The following is a 17,603-nucleotide window of genomic DNA, read 5'->3' on the forward strand; positions in this document are numbered from 1 at the left end:
CTCAAAACTAAAAAATAATGAGTTGTGATAAACCAGAAACGAGTTATGACTTGACCGTTTTGAATAAGTCTGAAGGATGTACTGGTAAAATGGCAGGTTGAGTGCTCACCTTGAGTGCGCACAGGTTGTGATTGATGGTTCGGTGTGTCCGCTCGTCCCCGCTCTGCCCCTCGAGATCAGTGATCCAGTTCGCAACGGTTTGCATTATCTCGTTCCGTTTTATCCAAAAGTGAGTCTGTATAACCTGCAGGAACAAACAACTTCGATTAAGCAAATTACTTCATAATTTATCTCGAGTAAACTGAACAAGGTCTTAACAAAGTGCAACTACACAATATGAGACTTCAGAATCTAAAAATTACATCATAATCATATTTTGTCATCCCGCAGTGTCTATAAATTTTGATTCAAATAAATTTTGGCATATTTCTGTTTATAATTTGTTACTCCATAATAAAGACTCATATGGTAAAAAGCTTTTAGTTTCCTTATTTGAAAAGATATGCTGATATTGAAGAACACGGTTTATTAGTTTTTAGTTAGTTACGGAACAATCACCTGGTCACACTTTACATCCTGTATAACTGAATAAAGTCCTCGAATGGCTACCACGGAAAACGCAGTGTTGGCAGCCCCAGAGAGATGGACTGACGATCTAGTCAAGATTGCATACATTGCTGGAATACATTGGATGAGGGCATCGCAGGACCGATCGGCGTGGAGATCTTTGGGGCAGGCCTTTGTCCAATAGTGGACGTCTTCCGGCTGATGATCATGATGATGAAATGAATAGAATATAGTAATGAATAATAAATAACTAGAGAGGAAGTACCTCCCGGAAGCAGGGCTCGGGCGAGCGCAGCTGGTCGAGCATGGCCCAGCGCACGCACGCCTGGTAGATGTTGGAGTTGTACTCGAGCGAGGCCAAGGTGCCCACGCACGTGCCGCGGCTGCGCTCGTACCCCGGCTCGTTGAAGTACGGCTCAGGCACCAGGATCAGCGACTGGATCGACACCAGCACCTGGACATACAAACATCATATCAAAATCACTTTATGGTACATTTAGTGCTCGACCGACGGTCAGAGCTGATATCGGTCGAGCCTAACGCGTATCATACGCGCTGACCATGTTGCGTAGTGCTCAGCTGACAGCAAACTTGATTGCGGGCCCGTGATCAGGACCTGCCAATGGAAACCAGTGAACAGCCTGCTGACAATCACACCACCTATATACATATATACAGGATGTAATCGTTAATTGTGACCAGGCGATTATTCTGTAACTATGACAGAATAAAAAAAAATAACTGATTGCCTAATCAGTAAAATGACATCAATAACTTTTTTTTAAATCAAACGGGAAATATCCAAAACACTTACACACATTTGGTATGGGATAAGTAGAAAGGTTTTAGTTTCCTTTTTTTAAGGTTAACGATAATACCCTGTATTTTCAACTCCTAGGAGCTATAAAGTCGACTCCAATTCGGATTAACACACATACGAGTCCAGAGGGCATACCATCAACTTTTAATAAGCGATGCGATTCCGATGCAGTTCAGTTTAGGTACCTAAACTGAATCACTAAAATTCGTACCATGAACTGCCTTTTACTGAATGGCGCTTAGATCGCTTATGAAGAATGAACGAAATAAATTTGTCTGTGGTCCGCGGTGAGAGAAAGAGATGACGCTCTACAGTCGTTGCATAAGTTTGTTTCTCTTACTCGAACCATATGCGTTGCGTTTCGAAACCTAAAATGATATGATTTTAGAGGTTTTTTTTGCGTAGAAAATACTACAAATACATTTTAAAATTGCGCTTTATAACGTCAAATTATAAACCATTAAGCCCTTTTTTGTAGTTATTAAATATCAGTAATATAAATAAATATTGTTCTTTGAATTACTAATTAAATATTTGCTTAGCTGTTTTCGTAAAAATAACGAGTTATGAACGCACCTCCATTGATGTTTGATTTGACAGCACGATAGAGTTCATTTTTTTTAATTCGTTCTTGCGAACAGGCTATAGCCCGGGCCCTTACTGCATCGTCTGTAACCAAAAATGAAAATACAAAATTTTCATTTTTGGTCATCGCATCTTTCATCAATAAAATTTTCCATTTCTATATGTTTTCCCTATTTTTCAAAGTTATTAACAACACGATGATTCACTTTCCTCTAAGTAGTAACTTTTTTCGAATCGCTCACTTTGACACATAAGCTATCCAGTTTATATTGAAATATTACCTCATGTACGAATGAATGAACGAACTAAATCAGTTTGCGATTCACTTGATATATTTTTTGACATCCAATTGACATCACTGCGATTTAATCAGTTGATTTGGCGTCAGCCTAAATTAGATAGCTCTAATCAGGTCGTGGTACGAAATAGCAAAGCAGGTTATTTTAGGTTGTCAATTGAATCGCAATAAGAGTTCATTGCAGGCCCGCAGAGTCCGAATAGTGTTTGTCTCCTCACACAATCACTGAAGCAACAATGAAATATTTGTTTCGGGTTGCACTAGTGATTGGTAGATTGTCGGTCGCACATGTTCAGATAGTGAGGATGATATTTTAGTTTGTCGCCTATGGGTTCTAGTGCAGAAATCGCATCAAACATCTCTTCAGACGTCACCACACGGTGACCAGAGAGGCGAGAGTACCTTCATGATGTCCAGGCGGTCGGTGTCGGTGCGCACGAACACGGAGGAGGAGTACGAGAGCGGCAGGCTGGTGGCCAGGGTGGCCGCCTCCTGCGCCAGGCGCTTCATGCGCGCCGGGTGCGAGCGCTGGCCCGCCGCGCGCACCGTGCCCTCGAAGTGGTACGGCACCGTGAACTTGAACCCGCCCTCCCCGTCCTCCGATATCATCTCGAATGTTTCTGCGGCACCCGACAATATCAATAACAAGACACATCACACACGATAACGCATTTCTTTTATGAAAATAAGGGACGGGACGAGGAAGACGTTCAGCTGATGGTAATTGATACGCCCTGCCCGTTACAATGCAGTGCCGCTCAGGATTCTTGAAAAACCCAAAATCTCCGAGCGGCACTACAATTGCGCTCGTCACCTTGAAACGTAAGATGTTAAGTCTCATTTCCCCAGGTATTTCACTGGCTAAGGCACCCTTCAGACCGAATCACAATAATGCTTACTGCTCTGCTTCACAGCAGAAAAAGGCGCCGTTGTGGTTCCCATAATCTAGCCGGCATCCTGTGCAAAGGAGCCTCCCACTATGTATGAGAATGTAGTGTTATAGTACTCACCAAACTGCATGGTGCGCATCAGTTCGATATACCTCGCCTCCCGACTCGCCCCGTATATGGACCGCGCTAGTCCCACATTGTCGGATTCGTTTTCTGAACGACACATTAACGCAGATGTTGCCTGAAATCAGTATTCATATAATGCAATCTCCAACAGAATGCTAAATTCACTCCAAAAGCCATGCCCTCTACAGGGTATCATCCCGAGACCATGCTTGATTTATAAATAATATATAGGGTGTATGATACGAGTTATATATACGTACTTATATATTAACTTATACATAACATCAAAATAAACATTCAAATTAACATCTTATTTAAAGGCAGTAATGTTCGAAGTCACGAGCGAGTCGGACGCGAACTCGAGGCAAGAACATTTTGTATCAGCAGTTTAGTCATTATTTAGCAAAATGATATAAAACGTCGAGTTGGTTACACAATTTTATTAATTTAAATAAGTACTTATCTCAAATACGACAGTCCATCAACATCTCATTTTAAGTTTGGATAATATGCTGTTATTTACAGTTTTCCACTGACCCCTATCATTGCGTGGCGTTGTATTCAAAGCGCGGTCGAAACACAACTGTATGAAAACTCTGCCTAATAGACGCGTTTATTGTAAGTCAATGTTGTAGCTGTATGATTTATAAATAGAGACGGGTTATCACAAAAGGATTAGATACCTGAATGTCAGCTATGAGCGAAGCGAGTCCCTCATCCTCTTCCGATAAGTCAGAGTTACTCGATGTACTGAATCTTTGGCTATACGTCATCTTTCCAAATATGTTCTTTTTGCTCATTCTGTAACATGCAATCAAATGATGGTTGGTTGGAATGGTGGCACGACAAATCGATGTGATAGGCCTGATAGGTTATGTGGTAGCCTGTCAAATCAAATCAAAATCACTATTCATATAGGTCAAAAGTTTTCTTTTCTTTTTATATCAACCGCCACTTCGAAAAGGGTTGAGCTTTAATGAAAAGTCGTAAGAAGCTCATTGCCACTCTTTTAAATCAACATTTACAGCTTCATCTTTTTACAAATCATTTACAGCAACAAATATACTCAAACGTCAAATATTCAACGCCTAACACAAGTCAAAAAAAGAAAATGTAAAGGATTACAGAAAATCAAGAGTTATTGAGTACAGTAGATGCATCAATCCACACACATCGTAAATAGATAAAGGTATTTTGCGAGCATTTTATTATGACAAAAGATATTATGGAGTTTGTTTATGTGAATTAGTGACAATTTTTGTTCACTTCAAATAATACAGTATCATGACTGCTCCGGAAATAAATGGCACTCTGAGGGAGAAAAGAGCTTTAACAGTATTCCTTTTTTAGTTCTTTTTATTTCTTGTATATTTATATTAAGCGATAATTTTTTAATATCTTATCAATATATAAAATGGCAACATAAAAATCGTACCGTGATCAACCACGATCAGAAAGTGATGTTCCTGTCACACTGCGACTTATTATAAGTTAGTATGTCTCACTAGTGTGTAATAACGCCAGCGCTCATACTCTAACACAGCAGTATAAAAGCTTTTTGATCATGGAATAGAAATACGTACAAAAGCAGTAGAACCCCAGAGAAACACAAACATTTACTGCAACTAATGCTTTTCATTGTTTGTGTATTTAAAGTGCCGGCCCCACTGGGGGTCAGAGTTCCGATTTCTGCGTTCACTGTCACGCACACGTACAGCGCGATGTGGCGCGACATGTCCAGCACTACACACACACACACACTGGCCACTGGGGCCTACCTGAGCTTGGCCGCGTACGAGTTGGTGGTGCGGCTCATGCTGGCGAGCAGCGCGGGCAGCTTGCGCACGGCGGGCGCCAGGCGGCGGCAGCGGGCCGCGTGCAGCGCCCGCGCCGCGCGGAGCACGCACACGTACAGCGCGATGTGGCGCGACATGTCCAGCACTACACACACACACACACTGGCCACTGGGGCCTACCTGAGCTTGGCCGCGTACGAGTTGGTGGTGCGGCTCATGCTGGCGAGCAGCGCGAGCAGCTTGCGCACGGCGGGCGCCAGGCGGCGGCAGCGGGCCGCGTGGAGCGCCCGCGCCGCGCGGAGCACGCACACGTACAGCGCGATGTGGCGCGACATGTCCAGCACTACACACACACACACACACACTGGCCACTGGGGCCTACCTGAGCTTGGCCGCGTACGAGTTGGTGGTGCGGCTCATGCTGGCGAGCAGCGCGGGCAGCTTGCGCACGGCGGGCGCCAGGCGGCGGCAGCGGGCCGCGTGCAGCGCCCGCGCCGCGCGGAGCACGCACACGTACAGCGCGATGTGGCGCGACATGTCCAGCACTACACACACACACACACTGGCCACTGGGGCCTACCTGAGCTTGGCCGCGTACGAGTTGGTGGTGCGGCTCATGCTGGCGAGCAGCGCGGGCAGCTTGCGCACGGCGGGCGCCAGGCGGCGGCAGCGGGCCGCGTGCAGCGCCCGCGCCGCGCGGAGCACGCACACGTACAGCGCGATGTGGCGCGACATGTCCAGCACTACACACACACACACACTGGCCACTGGGGCCTACCTGAGCTTGGCCGCGTACGAGTTGGTGGTGCGGCTCATGCTGGCGAGCAGCGCGGGCAGCTTGCGCACGGCGGGCGCCAGGCGGCGGCAGCGGGCCGCGTGCAGCGCCCGCGCCGCGCGGAGCACGCACACGTACAGCGCGATGTGGCGCGACATGTCCAGCACTACACACACACACACACTGGCCACTGGGGCCTACCTGAGCTTGGCCGCGTACGAGTTGGTGGTGCGGCTCATGCTGGCGAGCAGCGCGGGCAGCTTGCGCACGGCGGGCGCCAGGCGGCGGCAGCGGGCCGCGTGCAGCGCCCGCGCCGCGCGGAGCACGCACACGTACAGCGCGATGTGGCGCGACATGTCCAGCACTACACACACACACACACTGGCCACTGGGGCCTACCTGAGCTTGGCCGCGTACGAGTTGGTGGTGCGGCTCATGCTGGCGAGCAGCGCGGGCAGCTTGCGCACGGCGGGCGCCAGGCGGCGGCAGCGGGCCGCGTGCAGCGCCCGCGCCGCGCGGAGCACGCACACGTACAGCGCGATGTGGCGCGACATGTCCAGCACTACACACACACACACACTGGCCACTGGGGCCTACCTGAGCTTGGCCGCGTACGAGTTGGTGGTGCGGCTCATGCTGGCGAGCAGCGCGGGCAGCTTGCGCACGGCGGGCGCCAGGCGGCGGCAGCGGGCCGCGTGCAGCGCCCGCGCCGCGCGGAGCACGCACACGTACAGCGCGATGTGGCGCGACATGTCCAGCACTACACACACACACACACTGGCCACTGGGGCCTACCTGAGCTTGGCCGCGTACGAGTTGGTGGTGCGGCTGCGTTGTGATTAACAGTCTTAATTTGTTTTTGGGACCTACTACTGAATAAGTAGTAATTTATCTTTACCTAGATATGATGAAAATGTCAATGTCCGTTCACTTCGAAGAATTGATTTTTCTTATTATAATGTACCTTTACTTTGTCTTTTCATAGAAAGTGCCATATTGATATGTAGGATACTCTTCTTTTAAGACTTCATGGTACCTGATTACTAAATTAAGTCTACTTCGTCTAACCTGTTTTTTTATGATGGTCACCCTTACATTTACAATAATTATAAATGTCGAAAATACAGCAATTGAACAAGTTGCCAATTTGCCCAAGACATATTTCATAACAGCGAGTATTGACGGACATTGACGACCGATATAGCCGAATGGCTAGTGACCCTGACTACTAAGCTTCTAGCTTATGGAGGACCTCTAGGTCCTGGGTTCGAATCCCGGTAGGTGCAATCATTTATATGATGAATAATGAATGTTTGTTTCCGAGTCATGGATGTTTATTTGTATTTATGTATGTTTAAGTAAGTATATTATATTAAATATATCATTGACTTGCGCACATAGTACAGGCTATGCCAGTTTGGGGCAAGATAATTTGTGTAAGAGTGTGTCAATATTATTATTATTATTGTAAACTAATGACGCCGTATGTAAAACGAAAAATAATGCGTTTTTGCCAAGGTATAATAATCATTGTATTTTTGATATATTGTAAAAATATCTTGTACCTTTTGCATCATATTATTTTTAGTATTTTTAGTAAATAGTGATCAAGTTTGGATTTTGGTAACAAACAAAACGTAACATAAATAAATATTTTGATATAAAAATGTTTTCACTTTTCAGCCAGTTGGCTGTGACATGATGATTGGATCAAACGCTAAAGAAGACAAATGCAGGCAATGCAGAGGTAACGGCACCCATTGTCACACCAGCACAGGAATCATCGACTCAAATGATCTCAGGAAAGGTAAATTAAAATATTTTCTTCCGGCTACGGTATTCGCTGTTATTATCTACAGAGAAATTGTTCTCTTTATTCGTGCAGACATTATCTACAATTTAGTCACTAAGAGCGCGTATTCGATCTGCGATGATAATTCCATGTTTTTGAGAGTCTTTCCAGAGCCTAAGTTAGAGTTTAAGTTTTAATTTAGGGAACTACAGAGTAAAATTATAATTTTTAATAACAGTTTTCTTAAACAGAAGGCAATTTCTTCGAAGCATTTCAATTTGCTATATTGATTTATTTTCAGCCTTTAATCCAGTGACACATAATTACATTACACACAATAACAGAAAAATGGCATTTATATATTAACAAAGCAATATTAAAAAAATACAAAATCGATTCACTTTAACTTTTTTTTACCAGAATTTGAATAGAAATATAACAAGAATATTTGTTGATGACACCAAATTATAGCTTCTATAATCTCTAGAATATCCGTAAACAACAACCCAATGAAAAGATGCAGCCATTTCACCTTCTGTAAAAAACAACCTATAGGGTTACCACGTTAACCAAGACTCGTGAATGAGAGTCACGGCTTGATCACTTGGCATTGTGTAGAGACGTCGCTTCATTGTCTTTATCACGGGGAGCGTTCCGAAGAGCTGTTTCACCAGAAAACTGCTGCCGAATTCCACTTCGCACGACATGCCACAAATTACGATACCATCCCATCCATCTGGATGTGTTGCGTTCCTTCACAGTGTCATTTTCAAGGAACTGTCTTTCACGTAAAAATTGAAATTTAGTTTAATCTGAAACGGAGTGTTCCGAAGAGCCGTTTCACCTGATTCCTGCCGTCAAATTCCACCTTCGCATGATACGCCACAAGTTAGGATATCATCCCCATCATCAGGATGTGTGGCGGTCCTCCACAGTGGGGTTTTCAAGAAGCTTTCTTCCACGTACAACAAAGCTGTAGAATGAGCTCCCTTGTGCGGTGTTACCATACGACATGGGTACCTTCAAAAAAGTTCGTACACCTCTCTTATACTAAAGTGGCAATGGGCTGGACACATTTCTCAACTAACAGCTAGGTCATAGGTTCTCAACGTGCGCGATAATGCCCCCTTGTGGGCGTTTGATACTTTCGAGGGGGCAGTAGAAGACCCAGAGAATATTAGGGGGCACTGAGATGGCGCAGATGGGGCGTGGGTAGATTAAAAAATATAGTCTAAAAAGGCAAAAAAATACACGAAAATACTCTAGAAAAAAACATATACTAAAAGTGGGCGGTGAGCAAAATAAGGTTGAGAAACTATGAGCTAGGTGGACTATTTATACAGCACGTTAGGGACCTGTAAGAATGAGAAACGTGGGTAGACCTATAACGCATATAAGGTGCACCGCTGAAATTATACAAATTGGCGGAACTAACTAGCTGGAAACAGTAAAAAATGGAAAGAAATTAATAAACGTACATAGTTTATAAGGCAAATTATTTTAACTAACATAACAGAAAACAAATCATATTTGTATACTTATCTAAGTAACATACATACTCACTTAAAAAATGTAAAAAATTAAATGTAAAATTAAAATAAGGGTTATTGTTATTTTTATTACTATTAATTCAATATTTCCTTTTTATAAACCACAGGATATAACGACGTGCTTCTAATACCTGAAGGTGCCACAAGCATTGTGATTTATGAAGTAAGGGAGTCAAACAACTACCTCGGTAAGAGTTTATATTTTTATTTTAATAATAAGTTCCAGTGGGAGGATTCTTGCACTGCATGTTGGTTAGGTGTATATTACAGTCACAATACGGTAATAAAATAGTATTTAATGTTCATACTAGAGCGCCTGAATCAATGCACTCACACATACACACGATGTACACGACCGCTAAGCAATCTTTTACCAGTGGGAGGCTCCTTTGCACCGGATGCCGGCTAGATTATGGGTACCACAACGGCGCATATTTCTACTGTGAAGCAGTAATGTGTAAGCATTACTGTGTTTAGGGATGAAGGGCGCCGCCCGTAGCAAATAAAATAATTGTGCAAATGAGACTTGACAACTTATGTCTTAAGCGAATCACTACTGGCCTTCATTTTACATTCGTTTATTTATTGGCAACGTATTTTCTCTCAAATATAATGATATATTTATGTACAACTACAAATACCTTGTACAACTTCATTCTACGCCGATTTAGACTTGAGTTAGCGAAATAATTCATACTAAAATTCAAAGCTTCCGTGAAAAAAATAGTATATAATCTCATTGAATACTTCCAGCTATCAGAAGCAAGATCAAGGACAAATATTATTTAAACGGCGGATACCGCATCGACTTTCCGAGGAGTATTGTGATAGCTGGTACGCTGTGGCACTACGAGCGTTCGCCCCAAGGGTTTGCTGCGCCAGATAAGCTGACTACTCTCGGTCCCACCACAGAACCCTTGTATTTATCAGTAAGTTTAAATCTTTTATAGTGTAGGATAATATGGATACACATTACGAGACTTTTATCTGTAAATAAATTTTCTGATATAGAAAAATGTTATTATTTTTGGTCCAAAGTCATCTAATACAGGAATAGGAGTACCAACTAGGATGGTCACTTGATGGCAAAGTAAGTAAAAATTCTGTAGTACATCTTCGTAATAAACAGGCGACGTGGGTAGAGAGGGGCGCTGCGGTGTGGGCTTTATTATAAATTAACTAGCTGACCCAGTAAACATTGTATTGCCATATAAAGTAACAAAAAATTCAATATTTTAAATTTTTGTGGTATAAAAAAATAGATGACGACCGATATTCAGACCTAACAAATATATCGTACTACAATAATTAATAAAATCAATTGCCATCTTATAACCCCATTGCGGATCTGTGGATGGAACAGAATAATATAAAAAAAGTGATTAAAAAACAGGGGTTGATTATAGAAGGGTGAAAATATGAAGTTGTATGTATTTTTAACGCTGATAAGATAAAAATATAAATATTTGTCAGAAAAATAAAAAAATTATATTTAGGGGTCACCCTTATCATTTAGGGATATGAAAAAAAAATTGATGTTGGCCGATTTTCAGACCTACCCGATATACACACAAAACCAGTCGAGAGAAGATTATTGAAGATTATTTTGAATAGCTTGTTCGGTCATTTCTAACAGGCTAGCTTCGGATAACGATCAAAACAAACTATCGAACTTGCAAAAAGCCTTGTCAATAAAACAAATCTAAAGATTTAGTTTGTACTTGCAATTACAGTAGTATAGTAAGCAAAACGAGTAATACTGCCTATTCTTATAAGCACAATATTTTTTTAAACAGAACTAGCCGAATCACAAAAGCTTTGATGACTAATCAAAACGCCTTTTAAAAACGCCCCCATGTCATATCGTCCAGGAAACATCATACAGGAAAGCTCATTCCTGTTTGGTTGAAAGTGGGAGAACGTATCTTGAAAACCATACAGCCATTGAGTCTTAAGATAAGGGTTTTACTAGTGCCGAAGAATCTGGTAACAATACAACCTTAAATTCGTGCCAAAATTTATAAGCTATGCTACTTAACGTACTTACCGCTCAGCCAACCGTCCAATGATGCATCCTACTTAAATTTCGGTATGTTTGTCAGACTCTTTAGTCGAAACTGCGAGGTATTTTTCGGTTGAAATTAGAATTTGGATTTGTCAGGTTATCTGATGGAATATAATTAAATTATAATATTTTTCTGTATGTTTTTGTGGGAGGCCTTTATCCAGCAGTGGACGTCTTCGGGCTGATGATGTATGATGTTTCTTTAGTCAAATATATACATTGTTATGGCGTGCGTGATATTGAACAGGCTTGTAAACTTGTATCTAAATGGGAAGAAGAAGAGATCATTTTATGATTCTATGTCAACTTTTATTTTTAGCTGCTCCTCGTTGATGACAATGTGGGTGTTCAGTATGAGTACAGCTTGCCGACCGCCTTGGCTCCCCGTCCGCATCAGCAATACAACTGGGTTCATGGTGAATTCACACCCTGCAGTGCTTCGTGTGGTGGAGGTATCACTAACACTGAAATAAAGATTATTTTTTATATACTCAAGTATCTTAAGCCCTCCATGATGTGTTCAAGAAGCGAACATTATGACCACATTTAAAATAGACTGTTTTGTTGGTAGAAATTTCTTATCTGTAAAAATGTTATGCTAAATAATAACATCGATTTCGATAGTTATTATTTCATTCAAAGGAAGATGGCGGGAATGGACCCAATAATTTAAAAATTAAGGAAGCATCTTACAAGTACAAGTTTATATTAATTATAAACATAAGTTTATACGATGTTTATATAAAAATATTGAAGCGCTAAGATATGGGAGTCAAAAGAAAGAAATTATTATAATTTATTAAAAATAAGTCATCTTTTACTAACAGAACGTTTTGAGCAATTGACATCTTCATATTTTGACATGACAGCCCTTGTCGTTATTTATTTATGGATTATTATGGATGTTCCGACTTCCGACACCATCGAACTATTGATACCTACTCAAATCAGTAGTAATTCACAATAAGATTCAATATGATTATTATTGTTTTTTGGTATTAAAATGAGTAGGTAACTTCTATGAAAGTATCGATACCTGCTTGAAAAAAGAATGAATTGTTAATACTCAATTATTAGCACTTTTTACTAATATCTTTAAATTTCCACTGCTGGCCGACCTGCCACATATCTTTTAGCAGACAGTAGGTAGGCATAGACATAAGATACAAATTATCGTTTAATAATTTTAGGGTTATATTTTACTTTTAGGTATATCTTTTTTCTCCCACTTTTTTAGGCTTAATTACGATTTGCGTTTTCTTAGTTTTGTTACATTCTACAATTATTAATAAGGTTCCATGAAGTGCGCCACTTCTTTCAGTCAATCCCAAAATACATGCATACTCGCTTCCTCCCTTCGAAGATCTCTGATAAACAAAGAAATTAATTGAAATGACTCCTATTCTAATATCAGTTAAGATGACGTTTAGTTGGAAATGAAATGTCAATTTGCAAACAAAGTTGACAAATGTTGCACGTAAGTAAGATATCGAACGATATGATAGTTGGGGCTGACTCTAGTTAGTCTCTGAAAAAAAAAACTATGATAGCTGCCAGAAAACTTTTCATTACCATTATAACCGGTTAAAATGTATGGTGCTCAGCAGCCTAGCGAAATTCTCTCTGACAAAAGCCATTCACTCTTGTATGAAACGTGCAGTCATATTTTATAGATTGACAGATGACAGCTATAATCTTGTAAAAAACAAACATAGCCGAAATCCACTTTGTTTTAAATCAAATTTTCGGTTTCAAACTTAGTCGGATTGTATATGCCATACTGTAATTACTACTATTTCAAACTTACGTTAAATGCCTGCACATTTCATAATAAACTAAATTTCAATTTTTAAATCATAATATGCGGCTCCTGAATGCATCGTGGAGGCTTATGATATGTGGGTAGGTAAAGTAGTGTATGTAACTGCAAATAATTAGGCATTAAAATACACGTGTGATGTTATTATAATAAAAATACTGACACACTCTTACACAAATTATCTTGCCCCAAACAAGGCACAGCCTGTACTATGGGTGCAAGACAACGATATATTTAATACAACATACATACATAAATTCATGTAAACATCCATGACTCTGAAACTACCATTCATATTCATCATATAAATTATTGCACTTACCGGCATTTGAACCCGGGACCTCTAGCTCAGTAGGCAGGGTCACTAACCACTATAAACCCACACTCATATTTAATGCTTTTCATTATGTATAGTAACATAAATTACTGTAATATAACAGCATGTTTGATTAAATGTCAATTTCTAATATTATCGATATCCATACTGTTCACATCACTAGTGCACTAGCAAAGTAAGTAATACATCTAGAAGCAGATCAGAGCAGAGGTAGCTTGCCGGCAATCACAACGCGAGAGCCGGCAGAGCAGTTAGGGTTGCCACTTCTAAGTTATTCAATCATAATATTTATAATCCAAATGCTTAGTAGGTATTAAGAGTTCACGTTTAAATTTAATAGGCATAATAAATAAAAAGTTACTAAACAGTCAAAGAAGCTTATGTGTGTTGTATAGAGAGGTAGGTGAACGAAGCTACGAATAAATAAGTTCGATCAAAGATTCAATTCGTTCGTAGATTCGACGTCGACTAGTAAGGAAGTTGTTCTACTTACACGAAACCGCTCGCCTCGTGTTTTTTGTCATACATTTTGATAATTTTTCAATATTATTTATTTCAATTTTTGTAATTGCTAATCAGTTGGCAAACTTTATTTCTCATAATTCGATGTATACGAATAACTTAATCAAATTATATTATGCTTAGTACCTACCAATAAAATTGTGCGATACCAAAATATTGGATACAAAATAGAAGCAGAGTTGACTAATTTAAAACAAATTTTAGATAAAGATGCATTTAGTAAAGTTTTCACTAACGAGTGACTATTTTAGCCAATGCAATGGACAGCAGCAATAAATTTTGTAAGACTGTGTATATGTGCTATAGCCAATTCCAATAAAAAAAAATTAAGAAATACCAACCGACTTTAAAAAAAACCTATTCCAAAACATTATATTAAGCACTAAAAAGTAAAAAAATAATTGTGTATTTACTACAACTTAATAATGGACTTATTTCTAAAGTTCTCCTAAGTTAAATGAAATGAAAAGACTTCCTAAAAGTCAATCCAATAATTACGACAAAATAATGTAGTTACAATAATTATTATATTATTATTATTATTATTATTGTTACAATACAGTACAATTGAGAACCTTTTTTGAAGTCGATTAAAAATGATCGCCGTGCAATAAATGTTTCTTTTACAAAATTACGTAAAAATACATGTGTTATACTTGTACGTATTATAAGGTAGGTATTGTGATAAGTGATGGCATTGTAAGATACTCACGGGAGGCTTTGGTGTTTGTTCTTATGCTAAGCAAATACATGAATGGTGACGTCAAATGGTGTATTAGCACAGAATAGGTAATACTTACGTATGTATTAGTAACAGATGTTCCAGCTTAACAAATATTGTAGGTACTAGTATTTACCGCTTTTATCTCGTTCAATCAGGTTTTCAAACACGCAATGTGAGCTGTCGGTCGCGTGATGAACTAGATGAAGTAAAAGATAACCTGTGTGATGAAGGTCTTAAGCCACCTACCAACCAGAGTTGCAACACGGAGGTGTGCCCAGCGCACTGGGTGGAGGGACCTTGGAGTAACTGCTCGAAGCCTTGTGGAGAAGATGGAACCAGATCGCGGCAGGTTCGCTGTGAGCAGGTCATCAGTAATGGGTAAGCACGCATTTATCACATCAAATGGCGTTATTATAAGTGTAAATGTTAGTTTGTTACGCTTTCACGCATAAACTACTGTAACGATTTCGATTAAATTTAGTACAGAGATGGACTAGAAATTGGAAATGGACATAGGCTACCTTTTATGGGTGGAGGTTTGAATAGAATTTTATCACAATCAAAGATGATACAATGAAACTTTGTATGCACTTGATAAGAAATAAATAAATATTAGTTCTAGCGTTTTTGAAATTTCGATGTGTGTGGGGATGAAAAAGGGGGCGAAAGAATCCAAGTTTTCACACCTAAAAAAATGCTCCCCAAAGTAACTATTCTACGCGGACGATGTTGCGGGTGAAAGCTAGAATTTATATATTTTTATGAAAATGCGAGAATAGACGAACAGGACGTTCAGATGATGGTGATTAATACGCCCTGCCCATTACAATGCAGTGCCGCTCAGGATTCTTGGAAAGCCCAAAAATTTTGAGCGGCAATACAATTGCGCTCTTCACCTTGAGACATAAGATGTTAAGTCTCATTTGCACAGTAATTTCACTAGCTACTGAAGGGCGCCCTTCAGACCGAAACACAGTAATGTTTATACATTACTGTGTTTAGTAATATATAAATTCAATTTCGACCAATATTTATGGACGATGTGGGATGGAGCCACAACCCGAGAGTCGCACAAACATACCAAGATTTGTAGATTATGCTGCATTCGGACGATTGGCTTAGTTAGAAGAGCGACGGGACGTAACCGCGAAGGCGGGTTCGAATCCCGCATCGTTCATAACTTTTCTTATAAATTATAAAAGAGATTAAACTTAATGAAGTGTGGCTTGAGATTATGCGAAATCAGACCATTTACGGAAATGACGAACAGAACTATTATTGTGGAGCCAACTAGAACTATTTCTGGTTGAAATATCTCCAAGTACTTTTTATATCCTGGTATTTAGGTGTTTGCTGTATCTCAGGCTTATTGGCAACAACAGTTCTGTTCGTGATGTTTAATCTTTCCCAATACTTTGTAGCGTGTATGCACAATACATATATAAAAGGCACATGCCATTAGAAAGATGAGAATATCTAGAATTACTATGTCTAATGAACTCACCTGAACGACAACTTCAAGCCTCGTTAATCAAGGACAAGAAAAGGTTCTATTGAGATTAATCTCAAATCAGCTTTTGAGATTACTATTTGCTTTTCAGATAAGCTTGGAATAACCAACTATTAAAGTACACTTACGCAAGGCTACCTATTGTTCCATAAGTGCATCATGTATTTTTTGAGGATGTGACTTCTAGCTTAGATTACTTTTACGTCTAGAATCTAGATAGAGCCTCTGCAATTAGGCATCGCATAACATTAGACCAGGTTTATTGCTCAAGCCTTTTTTTATGAAAATAAGGGACGAGACGAGCTGTAATTGATACGCCCCACCCATTACAATGCGGTGCCGCTCAGGAGTCTTGAAAAACCCAAAAATTCTGAGCGGCAATACAACTGCGCTCGTCATCTTGAGACACAAGATGTTAAGTCACATTTCCCAGTAATTTCACTAGCTACGGCACCCTTCAGACTGAAACACAGTAAAGTGTGCATGACAAGCTACGTCTTACACTGGCGATAATTAAGTCACTTTGTTTAAGTGTGGGTGCGTTGCTTAAAATAGAGGTTAACAGCTTACCGCTATTTTTTTCGACGTGTTCACAGCTGTCACAGTCTATCTAGAGTCTAGACGTATAAATTATTGTATAAGACTTCTAAATTCTTTGATATCTTTCAGACATTCGTCAATAGTCGATGATAAGGAATGCATCGAGCTCCACGGACGAAAACCGGCTCGATTCGAGGAATGTAACAAGAACGCAACCTGTCCAACTTGGTTCAAGGGACCATGGAAAGCTGTAAGAAATATTACTCATAATTTCAAATAATATTTGCAATAATAATTATATTTAAGACTATCATAAAAACTTTTCTCGCTGTTTTGAGAAGTAGGAGACGTACGAGCAGTATGTTCAACTGGTGGTAATTGATACGCCCTGCCCATTACAATGAAGTGCCGCTCAGGATTTTTGCCTATGTATTGTCCTGGTAGCATCGCGTATCTTTCTATAGTTTGGTTGTATTTGGTAGAAGAACGCCACTCATCTTCATCCTTACTAATATTATAAATGTGAATGTAAGTTTGTTTGTTACGCTTTTACGCCGGAGCAACTGCACCGATTTTAATGAAATTACACAAGTACAGCGATAGATTAGAGCTTCGGAAAACACAAAGGTTACATTTTATCCTAGAAAAATCAATGATTCCCGCGGGATTTGTGAAAATATAATTATAATTATACCAATAGTAGGTTTAGTTTGCCATAGCAATCTTCCTCGAAATAAGATTCATATAATATGTTGGGAACGGGAGCGAAAACGGGAACCGGAACTGGAATAGGACATGAGATAAACTTCAATTCCAAACCTGCTTATTATTTTTAAAAACCCTTTCGGCCTTACAAATAAACTTGGTATAAAGTTATAACTGATGAT

The 17,603-nt window shown here is 40.1% G+C and overlaps 2 protein-coding genes across 3 annotated transcripts in view; one reads left to right on the top strand and one right to left on the bottom strand.

Annotated features, from left to right (window-relative positions):
• LOC126966157 (baculoviral IAP repeat-containing protein 6-like) overlaps window positions 1-17,603 on the bottom strand; it is a 312,407-nt gene that overhangs the window by 107,794 nt on the left and 187,010 nt on the right. The gene's annotated exons all lie outside the window — the stretch shown is intronic.
• The window catches only part of LOC126966104 (papilin-like), a 42,419-nt gene continuing 32,007 nt past the window's right edge, over window positions 7,192-17,603 (top strand). The window contains exons 1-6 of the mRNA XM_050809978.1: window positions 7,192-7,664; window positions 9,307-9,387; window positions 9,953-10,128; window positions 11,584-11,716; window positions 14,822-15,044; window positions 16,846-16,966. Coding sequence (XP_050665935.1) covers window positions 7,556-7,664; window positions 9,307-9,387; window positions 9,953-10,128; window positions 11,584-11,716; window positions 14,822-15,044; window positions 16,846-16,966 — 843 coding nt within the window. The 5' untranslated portion in view covers window positions 7,192-7,555. The remainder of the gene's footprint in view (window positions 7,665-9,306; window positions 9,388-9,952; window positions 10,129-11,583; window positions 11,717-14,821; window positions 15,045-16,845; window positions 16,967-17,603) is intronic.

Source organism: Leptidea sinapis, chromosome 9, assembly GCF_905404315.1.
Source record: "Leptidea sinapis chromosome 9, ilLepSina1.1, whole genome shotgun sequence".
Classification (NCBI taxonomy): Eukaryota; Metazoa; Arthropoda; class Insecta; order Lepidoptera; family Pieridae; genus Leptidea; species Leptidea sinapis.